We start from the raw sequence: 24,739 nt of genomic DNA, 5'->3' as shown, positions 1-24,739 counted from the left end.
ATGGAAATTTGAGATACAGAGAGTAGATGTATATAAAGAAAGAGGGAGAGAGATGACAACGGAGGGAAAACAGTGATCATGGACGTCCACGTGGCATTAATTTGAAGGTGGAGATGAGTTTTGCATTTGGCAGCTTCTAAATTTTTTTATTATTTGTAGGCTGAATCATCGGTGGTTCTTGGCACCAATTTTAACTTAGACATCTTAATTAGATTTTGTTTATTTTAGACATTTCATGTTAAGCCTTACTGTATCATTTTAACACTTTTTTGATAATTAACTAAAATTACAAAATATGTGTATTACATTCGTTGATGACATGTAGCATTCGGGGTATAAAATAATAATTGAAAAAGAAATTATAAAAAGAAGTAAAAGAAAGACAATTTTTCATAAAAATAAAATTTAAAAAATAAAGTTATTTTCTAAACACTCACCCCACCAACCTACCCAATTCCTTCTTCTCCGAGAATTCCCCTGCCATAACCATTTAAACTCCATCACTAGTGACCATCATCCACTCCACATTTTTATTTTTATTTATTTTTAAATATATATAAGGTTCATGAACAGAATTCAAGAACAAGAAGCTACACAATATATTATCCACCAAAATGTTAATAGTTGTTAAATAAAATAATTGCAATAAAAAATACAAAATGAATGGGTAAAATTTAAAATTAATGAACTAAAATGGCAGTGTTTTATTTTTGCAAATAAAATGAACAGAGTATTAAATTACAAATTTATATAATTGTTGACGAAAAAAATGGAGTTAGTCAAAAAAAAATTGAAATTCAGATCTCATTTCTTCTCTTGACGAACTTTTTCTTCTTCTTTCTTTTGTTTCTGTCAATTTTGATTAATATGTTAGATCTATAATTACATTGATATAGTAACATATTGGGATAAAAATCTTGAAGAGAAAATGAAGTTTCATGAATTAAAAATTTGTTTTTGATTTTATACAAAAAAAAATGTGCATATTCTTAGAGAATGATGTTCGATGAATAAGATATTAATTGTGAAAGATTTATTAATGATAGAATATTAAATAGAGAAGATAGAGAAAAAGAATAAAGAAGAAGAAAGGTGAAGAGGAAGAAGAAAGAGGAAATAAAAATAAAATAAAAACTATGATTTTTTAGATTTTTCACTCGTCTATTTGAAGTAAAAATCACACAAATTATCAACTTAATAAAAAATATCAAAATGATAACTTTATCTTAGATATTATTTATTTGAGGTACGTAGGTAAAAAAATCGTGTCAATTTTAGATTCCGCGTTATTTGTATGACAACAAGTATGACTGCTAGCCATGTGCGGCCACTAGTTTAATTAGTAGGACCCACATTCTTTAATAAAGGACACATTTTTATCAAAAGACCTTTCTCTCTCTACAGACAGATGACGGAGGAATTGTCAAAAATACTTAGATGACAGCCTCCGTCGCCACCGTCGTTTTCACGGCTGTAAACATCTTCATTTATGTTCAAGCCCTGGGTGGCTCCTCCACTACTCTCGCCGTCGTATACGGAGGCGCCGCCACTATATGTGGCATAGTTGCTAACCAACCAATACAAACAATCCAATGTTGGAGAGACAATCAGTCTACGGCCACAACAATTTCACCTGACGTCTCGTTCGACTTTATTGCCGGCGGCCTCGACGGCTTCGCCGCCGTCCGCTCAGGTGGATTTTCTCTCCTCTCCTGGAACACGAGTTTCGTCCCCAAACGGCTGTATTTCAGCAACTCAACCTTGTTAACAACCGTTACAATGGGTGGCGTCCAAATTTGCGGCAGTACCCAGCAAAATGCTACCTGCTGGAGAGGCGATTCGAGTCAACAGCCGAATGGGTCATCACAATTCATATCAATCTCATCTGGGTCTGAATTTTCTTGCGGGGTCTTGGAAAGTTCAAACAGGGTTGTCTGTTGGGGAAAGAGTGACATCGCTTCAACTATCCAATCTGGGTTCGGTAATGAAACGATGATGAACATATATGCCGGCGGAAGGCACGCTTGTGGGTTGAACACTACGGGCTTTTTAATTTGCAGTGGTGATAACAAAAACGGTCAGCTTGATGTTCCTTCTAATATGTCTTACGAGTATTTTGGATTAGCTTTGGGAATGAATCATACTTGTGGAATTCGTAGTGTGAATCGCACAGTGGTTTGTTGGGGTGGAAATGGTGCATTTTCAAGTAATGTAACCGAAGATTTTTTTTTTGAATCAGTAGCAGCTGGGTCAGGTTTTACGTGTGGATTGACTACAAACAATTTTTCAGTGGTGTGTTGGGGGCCAGATTGGACAAGTAATATGTATCCTCAAGGGATTGCCCTTCCTTTACCAATGATTCTTCCAGGTCCATGTGTACAAAGTAATTGTACTTGTGGTATCTATCCGCAGTCTCAAAATCTCTGTTTTGGCAATGGTAATATTTGTAGGCATTGTGATTTCTCAGTTTTAGCACCACCTACTTCACTACCACCAGCACCACCACCGTTGGCACCTTCTTCGCCTTCTAAATCTAAAAGACTAAGAAGAGGTTTATTAGCTTTTGCCATTGTTGGATCAGTGGGCACTTTTGCAGGGATTTGCAGTATAATTTATTTTCTGTGGGCTGGTGGTTGTTTTGGAAAGAAGAAAGTTTATAATTCAGTTCAACCTACTATTACTGCTACTTCTAATGGTGGGCAATTATCCAGTAGTAGTCCTATTTCAAGATCATCAACTCTTAGGCGTCAAGGGTCGCTGTTGATGAGGCGTCAAAGGAGTGGAACTTCTTCTAAACACACGGACAGGGCAGAGGAATTCCTGTTTACAGACCTTGCTGCAGCTACTAACAATTTTTCTCTAGAGAACAAGATTGGTGCTGGTAGCTTTGGGGTGGTTTACAAGGGAAAACTATCGGATGGTCGTGAGGTCGCCATCAAACGTGGAGAAACGGGTCCAAGAACAAAGAAATTTCAGGAGAAAGAAAGTGCATTTGACTCAGAATTAGCTTTCTTGTCTCGGCTGCACCACAAACATTTAGTTAGACTTGTTGGTTATTGCGAAGAAAGGGATGAAAGGCTTTTGGTTTACGAGTACATGAAGAATGGAGCACTTTTTGATCATTTACATGATAAGAACAATGTGGAGAAGAGCAGTAGTATAGTGAATTCTTGGGAAATGAGGATCAAGATTGCCTTGGATGCTGCACGAGGCATCGAATACCTTCACAATTATGCAGTTCCGCCTATAATTCACAGGGACATTAAGTCATCCAACATCTTGATTGATGCAAACTGGATTGCCAGAGTGTCTGATTTTGGATTATCGTTAATGGGGCCAGAGTGTAATTGTGATTACAGCAGCAGGCCAATGAAGGCTGCTGGCACAGTTGGGTACATTGATCCTGAGTACTATGGTTTAAATGTGTTGACAGTAAAGAGTGATGTGTATGGACTTGGAGTGGTTCTGTTAGAACTTTTGACAGGAATGAGAGCCATATTCAAGAGTGAAGAAAATGGAGGTGCACCAATGAGTGTGGTGGACTTTGGAGTACCAGGAATTATGGCTGGAGAATTGAACAAGATTTTGGATAAGAGAGTAGGACCAGCAGAGGCAAGTGAAGAAGTAGAGGCAGTGGAATTGGTGGCCTATACTGCAATGCATTGTGTGCATTTGGAAGGGAGAGACAGACCCACCATATCTGACATTGTTTCTAATTTAGAGAGAGCTTTGGCTGCATTTGATGATAGCCATGGCAGCATATCTAGTGGTCCAATTTACTTTGTTTCTGACTGATAATTCCACTCACCAGACTCTCTCATTCTTTCTTATGGCCAATTAATTTGTATGATTATTTTGTTACTAGTGTAAAGAGTAGATTGTTCATTCTAACATGATGTCTAAGGAATCTGTTAACTGCCCACAGCTGAAAAAGTTCTACAAGAAATTCTTTTCTATTGGTGTTGCTAAGGGAGGATTTTGCTTACTGGAAGGAATTACAATTATAACTAGCACGACAGAGTTCGGTCTTAAAATCTATTGTTTAAATGCTTCACAATTCAATGATGAATGCTTTGGGATATTGAACTACATTTGTCCATGAAAAAAATACTAGTGGTTTGGCTTTAAAGGCATATTCCTTCTTTGTTCACATACAGCTAATGGGTAGAACTTAAGTACAGAGAAAAGTTCGGTAGAACTGAAGGATCACAGATTGACCACATATTTTATTAAAATATAAAATTTCACTTTCTAATATATTATCTTTTTAATGGAAAATTGCAACATAAAGTTTTCCATAATTAGTAAGTACAATATTTTTTGTTTCCAGAATAAAATTCTACATAATGCAATTTAATTTTCTAGGAATACATTGGGGCTTCTTTTCTAATTTAATGTGAACTTCTTGTCAATGGCAAATTCCTACTGGACACCCTCCTAATAAAGGCTTGCTTGAATTTTTAAATTGAAAATTGTATTTTACTTGGCAACCTACTAAGAGAAAAATCAAGAATAATGAAGAACGAACACATTTTTTCTTAATAAACCATATAATACATGTAGATGTCGTTAGATAAAAGCGGATTATTCAAAATGTCTGCACGCGAATTGTCTAGACAAATGAGATGAAATCACCCCTGGAAATAAATGCAACAGTCGAAAAGTATCACTATATTCATTACTTTTTTTAACTCGCAAAGCATGCAAACTTCCATTAAAAACGCAACAGTCGAAACAAAAAAGCAAGCCTATTTTAAATCTTCAAAATACAATAAGCCATGTCATGGAAAGAAAGAACCCTGACAGGAGGCAATAATGAAAGTTACATTGAAAAACTTACAACTCTTGCTTTGAGTAAGACTCAATGCTTTACAAAACTACTTGTGGTAAATATTCCAAACGAATCAGCACAGCATATGTTAAAAAATCATGGCCAATGGTTCAAGAAACTGCCTAGTCAAGCCATCGAGTGATACCATCTTCTCCAACAGCTGCAAGTACTTCAACGCGTACATCCAAAACAGCCTGCAGGTTGCAGTGATGGCAACATCAAAATGTTTGGTTATTTCTAAAGTGGATGATAGAGAATAAGCCTTCTTAAATAACTGATCTCACAATGGATGTAATCCACTAGATTAAAAACCACAGTTCAGAGATAGGAAAGGGTGTCAGAAAAATGATTTCGGGAGAGTTTAAGAAAGGGAGAAGAGATGTACTGGGACATATAACCAGAATGGTTACAGTAAGTAACTATCATTCAATGGGGCAGGGGAGCTAGAGTTCTGAATGTCTGAAGCAGAACAAGAACTTACCAGAGGATTCCTACAGTTCACTAGTCGACATTCTTCCATAGTACCTTCAAATGTCCAACTCTCCCAAACATCAAAACTGTGACTTGCAAATACAAATTCCATTCTCCTATTTATCTGCATTATTGGGGTCAGGGTGAAATCACAGCTTCTATATGAATACCAATAAAATCAAACAAGCTGGAAATCCACAAAAGAACGGGTGCAACAAATCTAATATCTCTGATCCCCATTGAATACCTGCACATGTCAACCTCATATTGACAAATTCAGACTTTTCCAACATAAACTTCCCTCAGATTTTGGAGGGAATAACTTCTTAACAGAAAGGTCTGGGCACAAGGAAATGAATTTCTATCTCAGCTATTGATGCTAACTTACAACATGGAGAAAGTATTAGATAGACTACCAAAATTAAGGACATAGAACAAAGAACACTTGGAAAGCTACAGCATCTTCTGTGCAGAGGGGTAAAAAATTTCTAAATGTAAAATAAGATTTCTTCTGATGAAATAAACATAAGAACTATTCATCCGGAATTTTATGTTTATCCACGTGAATTAATACATACGTGAGATTGATCTCAAAGTTAAAGTTCCTAGCATGCAGAAGCAGCAATTTAACTTTAAAGCTTTTGCAGTTTCCTAATGGTTGGGTGTCAAGGACATTTTGGGACAACAATTACAGTGATAAATCATACCTGTAATAACTTTCCTCCAGCAGTAAATGATCTCAACCCAATTGTATCCTGAAAGAGAACCTCAGAGTCATTAGATGTGCCCACAAGGCATTTGTTTAAGGAAATGTTATTGAAATCTTGCAAGAAATATTTCCGGAAAAATGTATGTTTAATTTTTTTTCTAGAAGTTTCTGTGAAGAGTTTTTAAAAGAAACTATATATTTATATGTGGCTTAAGGGAGTTGGTAACGAGTTCTACTCGCTAAACACACAAAAAAAAACTACACCTATCCAAATATATTTTCTTGTTGCGCAAAAATTTTTCTGAAACATTTTGCAGAAGTTGTCCAAATGGGTCCGAGTTCTCCTCACCCACCCCCTCAACACAACCCAAAGCACTATGCTGATAGTTTGCCACTAACTGAAGGTAGAGGGCAGCTCTGCTGCAATTGGAAAAGCAAATTTCTTATCAGCATACCTTGCTCCTAAAAACCACAAGGAACTGTGCCGCTGGGTCTCTTTTTGTAACATCTGACATTGTGTCGAGGAACCAACCACCTCCTTTAACTCTTTGTCTGGAGACATGCAAAGTGGGATGATGTCTTGCATGTAAAGCTATTACATAACCATCCTTCAGCAGTTCCACGGATTTTCTGCTGAGATCCATGCCTTTTTTTGAGAGCTGCTCCACTGATGATTCCTGTATTGATTCAATTGATGTCTTCCTACCTCGTAAATCTTCTGGAGAAGCAAAACGTGAACTGGAACTCACACCTTGATCTGTTCCGCTCATTGTAGCCCCATCTTCATGGTGTGACGTACTCTCCTTTTCAAATGTCAAATGATCATCCACTTTGTGATGTGATTTTTGGCGCCCATGCCGCTTTTTAGCCTTTTTACCTGATCGACTTCTCTTTACTTCAGATCTACCAGAACTATTTTGAGATACCATGGAGCCTTGAAGCTGACTAGGTGATTCCCTCGAGACACTCACTAATCTTTTCTGGGAGCTCTCTGCAACATCTTCAATGGGCTGCTGACTAGGAGAACCCTGCAACGTGCTTTCAACATCTTGTATTTGGTGTACTTCATTTTCATACCCTATCTCACTTTCCTCTTCTTCATCAGACACAGAATCCTTTGGAGCAACGCCATCCAAGAAGAATGACTGCAGCATAGAAATAGCTTTCTCCCTAATTTCCATCCACACTTCTTCACTATAATCTGCGCTGCGCGGCAGTATCAGAACATTGGGCATCTCCCTTACCTAATCCAAAGATACATCCACTTACGTCAATTAAAAGAAACCAATTAAGGACTATATTCAACATAGCATATTGCTGAAATAAAATTAACATAAATCCAAGAATCCAAATAGATACCACCAACAAACATTGGGAATCTCCACCTAATAATCCTCAATTCTGCCTCTATTGGAAACGAAGTGGTACAAAAAGAAAAAGGACTTCACGCTCCTCAAAGTCCAAGGATAGACAAAACTTAAAATTCAAAAAAGTAAATCGTAATAAGAACTCCACACATTTCTAACCAGGCCCACTAAAACCTCAAAAATATGAGTCTATAGTGTCTCATAGTCGACATAGCTTCTTACCCAACAACTTAATTAAATACCATATAGTATTTATACGACGTGACTATACTAAATCAAGAAGAAACTACTTTTGGTTAGTGATTACTAGGGCAAAGATTTGATATCATCGACCTAGCTCTACAATTATAAGATTTGTCCAGAGCTTTTCTTTCTCCTATCTTTCTATTAGCTTAAATTCACAAAAAGACAAATATAAGATAGTTATAGGAAATAAAAGATTTTTACAAAAGTCTAGAGAATTATCAGAATCAGTGCTTCGGATAGGAGAATCAGTTTTTTACTCATGGACAAGTAGATTCCTTGTGGGATTACACTGGGGATGTCTTTTTTATTGGACAAGTAGATGTCTATAAACTAGAGCAGACATTGCCAAAATGCCACAATAAGGCAGAACCCTAATTACTTTAAAGGCCTTTAAATGCAACAATATAAAATACTGCAAAAGTAGAAGAAATAAGAAAAGAAGAAAAGAAAATCAGGAATAACAACATTCAGGTTGTTGGACTTGGGTCATAGCCTTGGCATCCATAAGAGAAGATGAAATGCCAGATCTCTTCCCCAACTTTATTTACGGAGCATAACAAGAGAAAGGAGTAACAAAAAGTTCAGAACAACTAAGCATTTCGACAGCATCCTGAAACCCTTATCTATCCATTAATCTCTCACCAAAACAAGTATTTGACAGGGCAAACACCTTGACAAGGTAGGAAATTAAGGATGCCTGCTGGACTACACCATACATGTTTTGGTTCCTACGTGTGTATATACACTGTTAGAATAGGAATTGGTGTACACAATCCTACTTAGAATAGGAATAGAAATAGAAATAGATAATAGTATCCTACTTAGAATAGGAATAGAAATATGAATAGTTTATAGTATTCTACTTGAAAAAGGTTTGTTTTATAGTGTCTATAAATAGGGTCTTTGTGTAACATTGTTCTTACACAATTCAATAATATTTCTCCTATATCTCTCACATGGTATCAGAGCCACTACGATCTTGGTAAAGAATTAAAGAGCTTTTGCTGCCGGCGGGCGGCTATTACTCATATATGCTGCCCGTCTGGCTAATGATTATGTTAGCAAAAGACTGAGTCACCGTATATCTTTTCGGTGACTATTTTCTCATATCTAATTTGCGTAGCACCTTACATCTTTTCAGTGACTACTTTTTTATATTTAATTTGCGTAGTACCATGCATTTTTTCGGACTACTTTCTCATATCTATTTGTATAGCACCGTGCATCATTCCGGTGACTACTTTCTCATATTCGATTTGTGTAGCACCGTGCCATTTTTTTGGTGACTATTTTTTCATATCTGATTTGCGTAGCACCGTGCCATCTTTCCGGTGACTACTTTCTTATTTGTGTAGGGTCGTGCCATCATTCCGACTCTACCCCATATCATTCTCTTTCTCAGTAGGTCCATGTCATCATTCTGACCCTATTCATATAGTTTTATTTCTTAGATTGCGACCATTTTCAGCCATCAAATCTAATAATCTAGGGCATGAGCATGTTCCGTCCAGTTTTACGATGACTTTCTTGTTTAAGATCTACTCATCTCTTGATTTCGAGACGTTCCATATATTTTATACTAGATTTCTAGCATTTTTCAGCGGCCATTGCATTGTTTCTGAGAGATTTGAATTTTCCTGCAGTGTTTTCTTTCTGTTTCAGATTTACTTTCACAAAAAAAAGGCATACTCAGATATTTGGACTAGATTACAGTGATATTTTTTCTCTCGTGGCTAAAATAGCATATGTCCGCCTTTTTCTATCTATAGTTGTTGTTCTCCATTGTCCTTTTAATCAGTTGGACATTAAGAATATTTTTCTCCACAGTGATCTCTAGAAAGAAGTCTATATAGAGCAACCACCTGATTTTGTTACTCAAGGGGAGTTTGGTAGCCTTTGTATGTCGATTGTGTAAGTCACTCTATGGTCTGAAACAGTCTTCTCAAGTCAATCTATGTCTGAAATAGTCTTCTCAAGCTTGGTTTGGGAAGTTCAACATTGCAATTCAAGAATTTATCACTCTGTGTTTTATCGACATATCGCATCAAATTCAGTGTTTCATGAGAGGACTAAGCACATTGAGATTGATTGTCACTTTGTTAGAGAAAAGATACTTTCAGGAGATATTGTTACAAAGTTTGTGAAATCAAGTGATCAACTAGCTGATATTTTCACCAAGTCTCTCACCGGTCCTCGTATTAATTATATTTGCAACAAGCTAGGTACATATGATTTGTATGCACCAGCTTGAGGGGGAGTGTTAAAGTAAGAATAGGTGTACACAATCCTACTTAGAATATGAATAGATTATAGTATCCTACTTAGAATAGGAATAGAAATATGAATAGTTTATAGCATTCCACTTGGAAAAGGATTGTTTTATAGTGTTTATAAATAGGGTCTTTGTGTAATATTGTTCTTACACAATTCAATAATATTTCTCCTATATTTCTCACATACACCATGTGGAGTTCAGTCTAAAAGTTAAGGATAAGAATCACTAGCATGCATGGACTTAGGGCAATAACACATTGGAATAGAATTCATTCTCAGTGCTTCAAAATTAGTTCGCTTTAATATGTGCAACCCAATTTTTGCAATCTCAAAACTTCACGGCAATATCTATCAAGCAAGCAAGCTTTCACAGTAAGGCAATCACCAACTTTCTCAATACTTTACTAAATGAGCACCCCATCCCTCACAGGTTTATGAATTTCACCTGGGCAAACCATTTGTAGAAGAACTTCAACTTCTAACCGGCCTCTCACTCTCTCTTGCACAAAAGAAAGACACTTTGAAGAAACAGCAGAATTCAAGTTTCAAACGGAAAATTCATTTTGTAGAAACAACAGAATTTAAGTTTCAAAAATGGAAAATTCAGTCTCACCATTATTTACTAGCAATCATGCCATTAACGAGAGAAATTTAAAAAAAAGAAAGCTACTTAACCAAATATGTTCCTAACATTCAATCATACCCTAAGACTATTCATCATACCCATGCTTCCATCCATTGTGGCCCTTCAGCACCATCCAAAGCACAGCCGGCAATGCTTCCCTCTATTAGAAGTTGTTTCACAGCACAATCATCTAACAGTTGGCAACTACCGGTGTTCACAAGAAACGCCCCTACATGAAATGATCAACAAGTCATCCCTTTGAGAGGGGAAATGTGGGATTGGGGCAACAGGGAACTACTGCAGATACATAACCAGAGAAAAAATTACCAGGCTTTACGTGCTGCAAGCAATCTGCATTAATAATTTGAACTGTTTCGTTTGTTAGAGCACAATGTAATGATATCAGGTCACTTGCAGCGAGTAAGTCATTAAGGGTATCCATTCTCCTGGCAGCAGGTGGGAATCTAATTGAATGTCTGCTCATTTTTCCATTTCCCTGTAAACATTTTCAGAAATGAAAACTTTGTTAGCACGCATTGATATGAAACACTAACACTTATCTCAGCAACCTTTGACTATGCTTGGATATTTCACTTTACTATGCTTTTGTGAATAAGGGGGAGACCAAAGTGAACTTTCAGTAGTTTACATGATATATTTCAGTTAAACAATGAAATATCTACTCATACAGCTTGAAATCTTCAACTGAAACACATCAATTTCCTACCTTAACATCAAAATATAGCAGGATCATGTTGATTGATTGATACATTTCAGTTAAAGTGTGAAATCTAGTAAGTAAAGTTGACATTTAAAACCGAAATTCATCAATTTCACTACCTCAACATCAAAATAGAGCACGCTCATGTTGAATGCTAAACTTCGGGTAGCCAAAGACCTTGCAGACGCAGATCTACCAACAATTCCCAGTACAAGGCCGCGACAGCGGCGCATTCCACGACACAGGGGCTGAACAGAGCCAAGCCAGCCGGAAGCCGATAAGGTATGGCGAGAAAGAAGATGAGTACGGCGAAGTAGACCAAGGATAAGAGCCATAACAGTATCCGCAACCTCCTCAGCGCGGTTAACATCGACATGAACAAGCCGAGAAAGTCCAAGGTCAGAAGCGAGAGCTGAGTCGACGGCTCGATCGGAGGACCCGAGACAGAGAATGAGCTGCCATGAACGGAGCCGGCGTTGTGCTGCGCGTGGAAGGAACGCGAGTGAGTGAAGAAGTACGGCTGTAGCTGACTCGATCCGCGCTTCGGCTAAGCGGCTGAGTGGGACGTGTTCGATGACTGCGATGCCGGAGAGACATTCTTGTTCTAACGTTGTGTCTTCGATGCAATTGAGAGTTATGACTAGAGGAACTTGTTGAGTAACCGACGACGTCGTTTTGTTGTGGTGCGCCATTGTTTGCTGCCGGAGATCTGGATGACGTTGTTGCCGGAAATGACTATAAACGCCGGAGAACACCGGCGAGCATTTCCGTCTTTTTTTCCGGCGAGTTTAGGAAGCAATGAGGTGCCGGTTTTTTGCCTCGAGTTGTGAGAGACCCTAGTCTTCTCTGTCACTATTTTTGTGTCAAACTGGCCCTGTGACTTTTCTCCTTTTCCAAAACAGCCCTTATTAATTACTTTATCAAGTCCCTAATCTAAGGGAATATACTTGGGCAACGTGATGGAATCATGGCCTGGATTCTTTTTTTTAGGATATCTAGTTTTTCTTTTGCTTTTTTAATTTCCTTTTCATGTTTTTGGGTTTAGTTGACTTTGGAAATAGTTGTCGAGAAGATTGAAATTTTACCTGAGAAACCAAATTATGATTATCTGTTTATTTTTAGGCATAGAATATATATGTTCTTTTTTAACTTAGTCTTAATTGATAATCATGCCTTTTAATTTTGATGGTATATAAATATACATTTAAATATATATATAAAAAGTTTAATATATGAATACAAATTTAGATATCTAATTTATGTATTATGCCTTTATTTTCTGAACAAAAATTGAAAAGCAAAGTCTGTACATTTCATGTATAACTACTCGTCATAATTGTGTTCAAATATTAGATTGAGCATATTAGATTATTGAGAACTAGTTCTTATTCTAATTGAAATATGTCATCTTCTTTAATTATATATATTTGTTTTTAATGTCGTAAAATTCAAACATTTTTTACTTGAGATTAATGCATATAATTTTAAAAATGACATATTTTATATGTTTAACTTAACTAATTTATAAAACAATAAAAACATATGGTACTAATATCAATTTATTCAATTTTTATTAATTTTAAAAATAAATACAATTTATCCGTGCTCAAATACTACAAAAATAAACAATTTTCTTATTTTTATCATATTGCAACAATGGAAGATTCCACAAAAAGAGGAAACCTATGACCAAAAGAAAAAATGCACTTAATTTAATTTTTTTTGGCTGAGGTGGGGGGCTTCAGGGGAGGGGATAGTGAGATTGGAAGAAGCCACCATAACAGTATATACCTCGTCAATTAAACTGCACCCTGCTATAAAATATATACCTCGTCAATTGAACTGCACCCTGCTATAAAATATATACCTCATCAATTAAACTGCATCCTGCTATAAAATATATAGCTCGCCAATTGAACTGTACCTGCTATGCACTTACATACTATGTGTGAACATAAGTCAAGGAAACTTTCAAAATGAAAAAAAGTAGAACCAATCATAAATCATAGGGGTAAGTCTTCCAAAAATTCCCCACATAGGGCATTGCACTGCACATACAAAAACACCTTCCGAACCAAACTATGAAGCAACCACACTGTCAAAATAAATGAGTAAAACACTAACTCTATTGCAAAAGAAAGGTTGTTCAACCATTTACTCCGATCACCCGTACGTGCCGGCCAAATAGTGGTGAAATTCCACAGATACAACCCTACCGGAGCGACAAGAGCAACTGAAATGACAAAATTACCCCCCCCCCCCCCCCATTTCAATTCTTTCATCAAATAGGCACTTCTACGTAAAGGTTCAGAACACTTTTTACCTTCCACCACAACAATTACATTTGCTAACATCCACTTCATGTCCAAAAATATTCCTACTTAAGGCAAATAAGGCGAAGATGAATGAAATGATGGTTGTTTTTTCATAAGTTAGATAGAGGATTGTGAAAATAGACAAAGGAAACAAGAAGAGAAGTGAGAGAGCTGTGAAATGGCGCATTTGGGAAGTGGCGATTCTCTTTGATTCTGAAATGACATTGCAAAATTCTAGATTAGAGTTTTGGAGATTGGCAGCCATGGAAATGTTTTTCGAGATTTGGAAGAAATGACTTTGCAAGAACAAATGGAACAAGGAATTAAGAGTGTATATCGGTCATGTAACACTTGCAGCTGTTAAAATTGACTTGTTCTATCATTTTTGTTGAAAAAATGAAAGAATGTCCAATAGACATAGGACACCTGTACTATTGCTGGCTTATTCCAAAATTACTTGGTGTCCTGCTAGACAAATGGTTACAAAGACCCAATGTTCAACTGTTATTGGCGTTGGACAGATTTAGAAAATAGCTTTATTTATTATTTAAGAAATGATTATTAAATAATTTGTGATGGAAGCAGAAGGTTGAGATTTCATTCATCACATCTCAAACCCAACCCACGGTGACATTTCGAAGACTAATAGTCAAAAGTGCTTAGGATCGATTTTATTTTTATTTTTGATTTTTCACTCGTTGTCCAGAGTCTTCATTTGTTTCTAGACTTATGATTCATTACGAAACTTCAAAAGATTGAACATATTTATGAGAATTACTTTATATTGAACATATTTATGAGAATTACTTTATATAGGCACTTAAATCGAATAAGAGTAGACGTCTCTGTTTAAAGATTACTTCATTGCCAAGTGATTATTATGCATCAATGAACACCACTGGTCCAACTACAATGGTTCAAAAGTAATGTTTTGTTATGTCATCCTTAAATTCTTACAGATGTTTCATATTACATGCAAAATAAAAAAGAATCTCCGGACAAAGTACCCAATGGCGTATGGCCAAATCGTCAGCCAATGAAGCGGATAGAGAAATATAATTTCATTACATTTGTCCAAATCTTGATAAACAGGGTTACTCAATACCTGTGCTAGTGAAAGATAACAAGTATCTTGTGAAACTAATCAAAGTGCACACACGCTGGATGGACACCATGGATAAAAAAATTAATCCAGACGTGTTTGTTACCACTCGAATGAACACTTGAAAAAGGGTCTTCCAGAAGAAAACAGCAGAATTCCAGGTTCCAATTTAATATTACCACTAAGCATAGCTAATTTTATTTTGGATTTCATTCTACTATAACTTGAAACAATGGATTCACCAATACTAATGCTAACGCCTAACAGTAATACTAACACGAATGCAAGTAAATAAATAATTATAGTAAAATAATCATTTTAGCAGTTAGTACTAAAATAAATTCATGGAAGGATTGACTCAAACATGAAAGTCGTTTCATTAGACAGCATAAGAAATATCCTACATCAACGTTACAGCAATACAATACCAGCCTCAAGTAAAAGTTGAAACACCCCGTGAATCATTTTTATTTTTAAAATTCTTAAGAGCAGATATGTAAACAGCATCACATTTCGACAAAGAGTCAACATCTCCTTCTCATTCATTTGCAGTAGGATCCTCGGACGGAGCAATTCCATCTAGAGAAGACACAGGAGACAAGGTCATAAAACTTTTCAGAATTATTAGGACAAAGGAACAATAACTCGAATCAACGGTGAATAACCCAACTTAGTAACTATTTCCATCTGTTAATGCTTTGTGAGGTCCTTCCCCCAAAACAAAAAACTTAATTTACATGAACAAGAAATCGATATATAAACAAAATCAATCATCTTGCATACCTTCACCTTCTGATGGAGCACAAGGAGACTTGCGGTATCGCGTTTGCTGTTGTGTTGGCTAGAATTAAGAAGTTCAAAAGAAATGTTAAGACATTAGAAGTGAACCAAAGAATCCAGAAAGGCCATGCTTAATACTTGTTCTTGTAGCACCAAAACAACATATTTTGAACTAAAGCCTTACGCAACCATAAAGTCAAAAGGTATATAAATACTGAAACATCAAATGATCCTAAATGACCATAATAACATATGTAAACTTGATAAATGTTGCACTGGTAGGGTCTCTTTAACATCACGTTTAAATGTCGATCAAAGAAGAATACGTCAAATAAATTGTTTCATCAATCATTGACCTCTCAGAAAAGTTAAGAACCTTAGACAAATGATAATGATATAGTTCCGTTTAGAGGACACATAAGTGACAAAATACCTGCAACTTTGGGCGAAGTGCCTCCAGTGGACCTTTGGGCTTCTTGTCTGCACCTTGCTGTGATCATTAACCATCATAAAGATTTAGGTGATCATCCTACTAATATAATGTCTGTATAAACTTCAACTATAGAAAAATCTTAAAGAGCATAAAGAGCAACAATACCTTTCCAAGAGCCCAGTCAGCAGAATCAAAATAAGCACGCTCATGGTCCTGAAAACAAAAAGGTGGTTTGTAAAACGGATTGAAGCAATAGTCACAAAAAAATGGTGATATTTACTGTGCCACCGATCACAGAATCAATCCAGCAGACAAATAATGTGATTTACCTTAGAGATTAGAGGTGGCTTCTTAGGTATCATTCCTCCATATTTCTTTTTAACAACTTCCTCCTATAACGAAAAGAAGGATATGTTATATCAGTATATCTGCAATATAACTAAAATGTAAGATGAAAACAAAAATCTTGATGTGAACACAACTTCTTGTTGGGTGGATGGGTTGGACTTTTCAGCTCCATCCTCGATGCCTGACATTCTTTCAACCACCCAGATTCAACCACTGCAGTTGCCCGGAAAAAAAGTCACTTATATTTGTGTGCGACAAGATAGAACATTCTTCAAAAAAAGAATCTTGTAGATCTTTTGGCCTTGAGAAGCTTATTTGTAGAGTCTATAGGCAAGAGAAAAGGAAACGCAGCAAATGGTAAGATGCATGTAAGTGATTAAATATGAAACAAATAAGGCATTCTACCAATTTCAATTCCTTTAGTAGAGATTGTGACAAGGATTAAGCAAGTGGTAATCTCTAGGATGTACAAACCACATTTCAAAAAGAACTCAGGTGATTTATGAATCTAATACTCTGAAACCCCTAGGTGTTTCTTTTTTTAGCAAACCATTCCCACCACATGCTCTTGCAAGTTAAGAAAACAGAAAAAAAATTAACCAATGAACTACCAACATCACAAAGCAAACTGTGATCTCAAATCATGACCACTGAAACGCAAGACATGCAGTAGCTCAGACTTCAGGTTTCGATCTTCCTGGCTAATGAAGCAATGGCAGGCTACACTATGTAATATAGTGTTGTGCACCATATTATTCAAAACAGTAAGATACAAACCTATAATGTTCATCCAATTAATACCACTATTTACAAACTGTGCCAAAATTGGACAAACTGAAAAAAGTGCACATTAGTACTCCTAGAGTAGCAAATACATTTCTTCAAGAAATCGAAAGTGTTCATGTATATCAGGTCCAAAGCCAAATATTCTGGAAATATGAAAATCAGAAAATGCATCCAGTTGGATAGATGGTAGTCAACCCATATCCCTGCATAACATTCATAGCTTCTCACATTCCACTCATCTATCAAAAGGCACAATATCATGGTAGAGATCAAAAAGCACACTTAAAACAGCTTAAGACGTTATTCTTATGTAGCACACTGCAAATAAAAAGAAAAAAAACATCAATTAACTAGCTGAATTAGCTTTGAACAAACAACTTGAGCTAACCGCCAAACAGGCATCACTATATGCAAGAACGATAGTAAGTACTCTTCGACAGTTCTCTAGCTCACTAAGAAGCAGCTATCAGATTCAAAACCACAACTAGTAATAAAAAAACTACCATGCATTTAGCCTAGAATATTCCATGTTCATAAACACATACTACCACATATTCCAGCGGTTTCTCTCTATGATTAATCGTCGAGCAGAGAATCAATTATAATCTGAGACAAAATATTCAAAGACTTACTAGAGAAATAAATGATCAAATTGTCCACACACAGACAGTAGCAAGCATTGACGCAAAAAGCCCTTTGAACAGACTAATTTAGATCTAGCTAGTATATAAATTAATTGGAAACAACCTCTTGCAGGTAAGACGGTGCAGATTATAATAATAGTCAGCTACTTGATCTTAATCTGAGATCATCCCTCATTATTTCTTTCCTCTTTACGCCAGAGAAATGAACTACAGTACAATATATCATCCTACTGGAAGCTGCATCGGTATTAGATTTGGGCTCCAATCGAATGGAACGGATTACATAGGATTTGTAACTGAGACGTAATTGATTGGTCGGCGGTTCTCAATCGGCGATTAAATTGGACCCGATAGTGAAATCCAAGGAAATCAGCAAATACAGAAAATCAACAGCTATGATTTGTGGGAAAACAGAGATGGAGAACCCATTAACAAGGGGATTTGAAGAGATAACAAGATTTAAATCCAAAAAGCAGCAGCAACTTACCCGATCAAATTATGGATCCGCCCTTCGTGCTATCAGTCAGCGGATGGAGAACGAGAGAGACAGGGAGAGCGCGTTTTCACGTGCTTGGGGGTCAGTCTTAATAGATCAAATAATCCCCAATAGAGAAAGAAAAATACATTATTCCTAAAAAAAAATTAAAAAATGTACGCACGTCCATGCTACGCATACTAAAAAATTTCATCAAATAAATTTAAAATACGAACAAATCAACATACGAAAAAGTTAAATGAATTCAACTATTCAACATTTATTATATATACATACAATTAACCAATGTAATTTTCTATCAAAATGGAGTTCAAATGAATCTCAGCTCTTATTAGCTCCGCCCTTCATCATCAACTTTCCGTTTGTGCTATATCCACATTTTACGTGGCTTTAACTTTCAAGGATGCTATTTTGTCTGGTTACAGCCCGGGCGGATCCATAAGGACAGAGAGTTTATCTAAATTTCCTTCTCAGATAATTATATATTTCTGTTTCCTTTTACACATCATTGAGTTGAAAATAAATATTTTATTTTATTTATTCATTTTAACAAAAGCAAGAAAGTTTAATTATTTTGTCTCATACTATTTTTAGTGTAAAATAATTATATTTTAAAATAGCAAGGCGAAATGATCTAATTGATCTTTGTACTTGTATGAGTTTGTATTCTGAACCCCTTTACTTAATTCTTTGTCAACTGAATCCTTAAACTCAATAAAACCAATATTTACTTAATTTTTTGTATTCTGAATCCTTTTACTTAATTCTTTGTCAACTGAATCCTTAAACTCAATAAAATCAGAATACAAATTCATTAAGTACAGGGGTCTATCAAATTTAGAATTCTAAAATGTCATTAATAAATGAATTTAATAAATAAATAATAACTAAAGCCTTCTTGCCTTCTTAAGATTATGTCGGATCAACATGAATTACATAAATATGAAATGAAGGAAGTATATTAAACTTTTATAATTTATATATATATTATGAAATCCTGCTTTAATTATTATTTAGTTAATAAATAAATAATAACTAAAGCCTTCTTTCCATGAAATCCTGCTTTAATTACTAATCAGGAATAACTATTAAATGAGTTGAGAGCACTTCGATTAAATCTCGAATTACTATAACCTCCCCGACTAAGAAAAGATGAGGTTTAGCTTCACCTTTCCTTGGTTTAGCAAGTAGAACAGTGAGATATGCAATTTGTACACGGAAACCATTTGGATTAGTAGAACTTGTGAAATCCTCATTAGTGACAAATGAATTATTAGTAGCAATACATATACAAGTCATATATGTAAGTGGATCAACTATTCCGTGATACTAAGGTATGATAAAGTTGAATTTAACGATTACTCAACTAATAGTAATTATCTCAAAAAAATATTTAATTTTGTTTAGTAATAAAAAAAATCACTCAATTATCGCCATTTCATTTACAATGTCACTCAATATAATTAATAAATATAATACTCCCTCCGTTCCAGATTATGTGACACTGTTTGACTTAATACAAAGTTTTTTTTAAAAAATGTACTTCTGAAATTTGTGAAGTAATATTCTTTTGTTCAAAGTACAATAATATAGCATACAACTTGTGTGTAAACATCAATGATCACTAAAATGACTTAATGGATGAATTTGCTTTTTTCTTAAATAGTGATTTTAGTTTTGAATATGAAAAATCCTCCACTACCACCAAGTGAGCCCTATTTAGTGTCAATTTAAATTATTCATGCTCCAATCCAAATATCGATGCGGAAGAAAAAAAGAAGAACTTCACGCAATGATTTGAAAATAAAATTATTCTACTGTCAGTGCGCTGTACCAAATATGGTACAGGAATCCAAAGCTCGGAACAATCAATTAACTGAACCAAAAATTCAAGAATTTATAAAAGAAGCTATTCCTTGCATTAGCAGTTTGTACAGTGTATCCACTTCAGTCAGAACTTTACAAACTACACTTACTTAGCGTTTGACCCCAAATAATTTTTGGAAAAAAACTTTAAAAATATTTGAAAACTTATGTTTATTCATATAATTTGTCATTAATTGAAAAATATTTTTGGCAAAATTACCAACTTCCCAAGTCCTAAAAAAAAGTAGAACTAGAAAGTTTTAAGAATTTAAAAATAACCTAAAACTTTTATATTTTATAAAAACACCAATCATTTATTAATTCCAACTAAATATTTATCTACCAATTTACTTCATTAATATGATCAACCAAAATTTTATAAAAGAATAATTTGGTATTACCTCCTCCGAAAAAAAATAGTTTGAGTGACAATATTTGGAAAAAAATAATAATTTATTTTTAATTCGATTAATGTATTGTTTTTGCCTGTTATTTTGTTATTGTTGATTGTTATCAATTATGTTATAAGTTTTTTTTTAACGGAACATGTTCATTATAAAATGATAACACAAACTTATAGGTATTTTTAATAATTTTTAGAACTTAAAGGGTACAAAATAATATTTTTTGAAATTTCACCAAAACTTGGGGCCAAAAGCATGATGCAATTTTACCAAAATTTCTCTCAAATATAACTTGCTAAGAATATTTGTTAATTTGGGCCAAATGGGGCCTTATTACACAATGGCAGCTTGTTGCAACAACCAAAATTGAACGACTAATGTAAACTCACAAAAAGTAATGCCGAAAAAGACGTTAGCTTCATCCCGCGCTAACTACCCAGAAAAACTTCACAACACGTTACTATACCTATAAACACATCGTTCCCAATGGTTTCAAATACAGCTACATCTGTATTTCAGTCAACATTCCGGTAAAAGTCTTTGATGGAGGGTAGTTTTCAGTATTATCAAGAACTGATATTCACTCTAGCCTCACACCTGACATTTATTTATATCAAATGTCACAACTCAGCGGTTCCACTATGTTATCCTCTATTGCCTACTTACTGTTGGATGCTGAACATCGCAACAACCATTAACGATCTTGATTTTCATCTTCAAATCAAGTCAATAACGACCACAGTTTACTCGCACTGAACTTCTCATGCCTAAAAGAACCTCCTCCGCAGGTTCCTAGTGGTTGTTTGATAAGAATGCATAAGTAGACCCACCCCAATTCCAACACCAACACACATCCCAAGGCCTATCCCCACTCCAACCCTTACTCCAGCGTTGAACCAGGAGAGTTGACCATCTTCACCGTGGTACATGTCTTCTGAGTAAAAGCCATATCCAGCTTTTCCTTCCGACTCATAATCATCCAACTCTGAGTCTGTGATCTGCCAAAACACACGGTACATTTAAGCAAACTTCCTATTACTATCTTTTGTTGATGAGTATGTAACAACTATGTTTCAAACAACTTGTCAATTGGAAGATTTACAATTGATGCACACATGGAAGAAGATAAAAGGGGAGAAAACAACAGATGAACTAAAACAGATACAATTTTTTTTGAAAAAAGAAACAAAACAAGAAGACTTCACATTTGCTGGTCGCAAGGGAAAGAACTCGTAGAGTTTAGCGGTTAGATAAGTTTGTAGGCTACTATAATATCAGCAGGAGGAAGCATGGTCATTTATCAAACACTAACTTGTGGTGAACCACAACTTTTTTATGACTCTCTTCTAGTATTGCACAAGGTCAAATATAGAGTTTGATTTAGAGATCGCAGAATATACAAAGGTAAAAGATTGATATCTGTTTATCCACCACAATTTAAAAGACATTGCACGGACACTTCAAAATGCCTAGAGCATGAAATACGATAGATTAAGTATTCTCAATGGGTTAAAGATGACAAAATTATAAAAAAAATATAAAAAAGTATGATCATCTCCATGTTTGAAAGATAACATATGCAGAACAGAAACAGAGACTCCAATTGATTATTCTGAAGATTTAAGTCTGAACATTTCTGTGAAGAACATGCAGAATAGTCATAGCATGGTATAGATACTCCAATTGAGTACTCAGATAGTACAAATCTTAGTCTTAACATTTTTGTGAAGAATTGCCAGGCTAATAAAAACCATAGGAAACTAAATTGTAATATTAGGCTATGAAGGATAAAGAACATAACCAATATGGTTGACTCAAGTCTCAATGTGCCACCCTCTTGATGAAGCTGGAAGGGATGGAGATGGGCAAAAGAAATATAAATACCAGTTTATTAAAGGAGAACATTCCATCTCTTGAGGTTGGTGTTCACGAGTAGCTCAAGAGGTGGCCGCCTCTTGAAGGTCAAAAGATAAAAGATAAGGAGATGGGACTAATATACAAAAATGGGATATGAAAAGAAAACATTTCATTCTTGAGATTGGAGTTCAGAAGTAGATTCAAGAGTCTAGGGCATCTTCAATTTATTCAATCTTCTCTTCTACTGTGAAGTTAGTTCCTTCAAGAGTTGGGGTTTCCTACATATCTTTTCTCAGTGTCGACTAATTAAAACTTATTTACTCAAGTGATTGAACTCTTGATGCATCAGTTTTGGTCTAAAGGCAGGTGAATAGATAAAAACTATGAATAGCTGATTGTCCAGAGGAGGCTATCTAACTAATGCTAAATGCATGCACTCTTACACAGCCTCATGCGCAAGCTAGCAATACGGTAACTTCCATGAAGATGTTTATAATTTCATTCCTGACGGGAATCTTATCCTTCTTTCTTTTTTCATGCAAAATAAAGTATTTCACCCTAACTTTTATCAAGAACAGGACAGGGTCTAGGTCAGTCAATACATTTACCATAGGAATCAAAGCAAGGAAAATAGCTTTACCGCACCTTCTAGTCTTTCGGAAGGTATAAACCTGACCCCAAGAAAATAACTTTTAAATAAGCCGCATCTATTATTTCTTCACTTATTTATTTTGATAAAAGGCCTTGTTTGGCAAACTTGTGTGCACCTCAACTATTACACTGGATACCAGCCGGATACTAGTGTCCTCCCACCAATACAGGTATATATAATTTTGTCTAGCAACGCTTAAGACACCAAGCTTATCTGCCTATGCTATGATTAGAAACCTCATCTCTCAAATCTTTGTTCCAACTTCCAATTTCATCACTGCTAGGCCACACCCTTAGTTGCCTAGAAGAGCCATATTCAAAATTAAGAATGAAAAAACATGCTGCTCATTTGCTTAAAGATCAACTCTTTGGACATACACTTGATGTATGATACTCCTGAAATTCCAACTAAAGGTTGTGGTATGCTATCATCTCAGAGGTCTGCTCCAATACAAAATTTTGACACGAACAGCGAAAGGAAAGAACGGTGCCTCACCACTGCCAAAGGACGCCGCATTGTAACAATCCATACTCCACCCAGTCCCATTACCATTATCCGAAGTACCCTCCACTCTTTCCAATGACCCACAAAGTATTAACTCCTCTTTCTCTTCATGTACCTCAAATTCCACCAGCCCTGAAACTCTAACATTGTCATTGCTCACGTACGTCACCTCCGATGATCCCTTATCAACCCTGTCACGGCGTAGAGTGACAGAAACGGTGTCGGAGGCTGGAATTCGACACCCATTAATCTCCAACGAAACACCCATTCCAAGGCGGAGGTGACGGATTACGAGGTGATCCGGAACGACGTCTACTGCACATGAAGCTATGCGTACGTAGAACAAACGGATTTCCAAACAACCCCCTGTAAAGTTTGAACTTTTGTAAGTTGCCATCAATTCTTCGCCTTGATTACCCATTTGAACCCTGTACTTTTCTTCAATTTGCAGGGGAAAATGTGACGGAGAATTGAGGAAAGTTTAGGTTATGGATCGGAGGGAACTATGAGGAAATTGAAGAGGTGAAAAAGGAAAAGAAGAAGAAGCAAGGGGACATGTGGAGCGTGATCACACGCGTCGCTTGTTCATTGTGCCGTTGTGTCTGAGTGCGCGTGATCTTTACTTATGACTCCTGAAACTCTAGTTTGGGCAAATTATTGGGCCATCGCATAGTTGGACCTAAAAGATTTTTTTCACCAATTGGGCCTAATAGCTTGCTCGAGTTATTGAAACTTTAGCCTTTTCTGATGTAAAAGTATAATTTAGATAAGAGTATCTTAGATGTAATACCAAAAATTTCAGTACAATATTCTCACTTCAAATTCCATAATATTCATAGAGTTTAAAAACCTTATCGATTCAAACTTTAGAAAGGATTTATGGAGTTTAAATTGTATTTTTCTCAAACTCTAGGTCAGTATCATGAAATTTCAAACATATTAATTAGTATTTTAAGATAGTGTTCTGATTTTATTTTATAAATTTACACTTCAAGATACTATTGAAAGTTAAACTTTTATTATAGATGTACTTGTAATGGATGTCACGTTTAAGAGAAGGTTATTGCTTGATGACGAAAGAGCCAAAAGCATCGAACTCTCACCAACAAAGTGAAAATTCAGATAACCAGATAAATGAACTACTAAAATTCCTCGATATTTTAACCACTTACGCCAAGGAGGAGAAAAAAAAAAGAGAAGAGAAGGTGAGTTTCTTTTTAAATACAAACATTTGTTGTTACTATGCTGCAAAACTTTCAAAGGAAAAATCAAAACGGGCCGAGATAGCTTAGTTTGTGTTAAACTAGA

The 24,739-nt window shown here is 35.6% G+C and overlaps 4 protein-coding genes across 5 annotated transcripts; 1 reads left to right on the top strand and 3 right to left on the bottom strand.

Moving 5' to 3' along the window:
• The first annotated feature begins 1,331 nt into the window (after window positions 1-1,331).
• Window positions 1,332-4,018, top strand: LOC129886526 (putative serine/threonine-protein kinase-like protein CCR3). Its single transcript, XM_055961237.1, has one exon. It carries the CDS (start codon window positions 1,438-1,440, stop codon window positions 3,793-3,795), a length of 2,358 nt encoding a protein of 785 aa, XP_055817212.1. The 5' UTR covers window positions 1,332-1,437; the 3' UTR covers window positions 3,796-4,018.
• A 714-nt stretch (window positions 4,019-4,732) lies between these two features.
• LOC129886527 (C-terminal binding protein AN) lies at window positions 4,733-12,140 on the bottom strand. Its single transcript, XM_055961238.1, has 7 exons — window positions 11,364-12,140; window positions 10,851-11,019; window positions 10,622-10,752; window positions 6,467-7,255; window positions 6,010-6,057; window positions 5,313-5,426; window positions 4,733-5,025 (listed from the first exon to the last, which is right to left on the bottom strand). Exons 1-7 carry the CDS (start codon window positions 11,934-11,936, stop codon window positions 4,954-4,956), a joined length of 1,896 nt encoding a protein of 631 aa, XP_055817213.1. The 5' UTR covers window positions 11,937-12,140; the 3' UTR covers window positions 4,733-4,953.
• Window positions 12,141-15,014: 2,874 nt separating this feature from the next.
• Window positions 15,015-18,277, bottom strand: LOC129886531 (uncharacterized). Of its 2 annotated transcripts, none has more exons than XM_055961242.1 (7): window positions 18,140-18,277; window positions 16,357-16,435; window positions 16,204-16,266; window positions 16,040-16,087; window positions 15,875-15,931; window positions 15,445-15,502; window positions 15,015-15,240 (listed from the first exon to the last, which is right to left on the bottom strand). In XM_055961242.1, the coding sequence occupies exons 2-7, from the start codon at window positions 16,408-16,410 to the stop codon at window positions 15,200-15,202; spliced, it is 321 nt and encodes a 106-aa protein (XP_055817217.1). In that variant the 5' UTR covers window positions 16,411-16,435; window positions 18,140-18,277; the 3' UTR covers window positions 15,015-15,199. The 2 variants fall into 2 exon arrangements, with proteins under 2 accessions (XP_055817217.1, XP_055817218.1); XM_055961243.1 differs by having other exon boundaries at window positions 16,357-16,546; window positions 18,140-18,263.
• A 2,397-nt stretch (window positions 18,278-20,674) lies between these two features.
• Window positions 20,675-24,157, bottom strand: LOC129884030 (uncharacterized protein At1g01500-like). Its single transcript, XM_055958409.1, has 3 exons — window positions 23,356-24,157; window positions 23,164-23,227; window positions 20,675-21,434 (listed from the first exon to the last, which is right to left on the bottom strand). Exons 1-3 carry the CDS (start codon window positions 23,850-23,852, stop codon window positions 21,186-21,188), a joined length of 810 nt encoding a protein of 269 aa, XP_055814384.1. The 5' UTR covers window positions 23,853-24,157; the 3' UTR covers window positions 20,675-21,185.
• Window positions 24,158-24,739: the final 582 nt, after the last annotated feature.

Source organism: Solanum dulcamara, chromosome 4 (assembly GCF_947179165.1).
Source record: "Solanum dulcamara chromosome 4, daSolDulc1.2, whole genome shotgun sequence".
Lineage (NCBI taxonomy): Eukaryota > Viridiplantae > Streptophyta > Magnoliopsida > Solanales > Solanaceae > Solanum > Solanum dulcamara.
Note: the sequence above shows the minus strand (reverse complement) of the source record. Positions and strands in the feature narration are given on the sequence as shown.

Excerpts from the sequence above, each read along its gene's own strand:
- LOC129886531 (XM_055961242.1), bottom strand. The coding sequence starts at position 16,410 with ATGTCAGGCATCGAGGATGGAGCTGAAAAGTCCAACCCATCCACCCAA. Across the intron at positions 16,267-16,356 it reads ACCCATCCACCCAACAAGAA|GAGGAAGTTGTTAAAAAGAA; the intron begins GTTGTGTTCACA and ends TTTTCGTTATAG. Across the intron at positions 15,932-16,039 it reads CTGACTGGGCTCTTGGAAAG|CAAGGTGCAGACAAGAAGCC; the intron begins GTATTGTTGCTC and ends TAATGATCACAG.
- LOC129884030 (XM_055958409.1), bottom strand. The coding sequence starts at position 23,852 with ATGGGTAATCAAGGCGAAGAATTGATGGCAACTTACAAAAGTTCAAAC. Across the intron at positions 23,228-23,355 it reads TGGAGCAGACCTCTGAGATG|GCAACTAAGGGTGTGGCCTA; the intron begins ATAGCATACCAC and ends TGGCTCTTCTAG. Across the intron at positions 21,435-23,163 it reads ACAAAGATTTGAGAGATGAG|TACCGTGTGTTTTGGCAGAT; the intron begins GTTTCTAATCAT and ends TTTGCTTAAATG.
- LOC129886526 (XM_055961237.1), top strand. The coding sequence starts at position 1,438 with ATGACAGCCTCCGTCGCCACCGTCGTTTTCACGGCTGTAAACATCTTC.
- LOC129886527 (XM_055961238.1), bottom strand. The coding sequence starts at position 11,936 with ATGGCGCACCACAACAAAACGACGTCGTCGGTTACTCAACAAGTTCCT. Across the intron at positions 10,753-10,850 it reads CTTGCAGCACGTAAAGCCTG|GGGCGTTTCTTGTGAACACC; the intron begins GTAATTTTTTCT and ends CATTTCATGTAG. Across the intron at positions 6,058-6,466 it reads TTGTGGTTTTTAGGAGCAAG|GATACAATTGGGTTGAGATC; the intron begins GTATGCTGATAA and ends GTTCTCTTTCAG.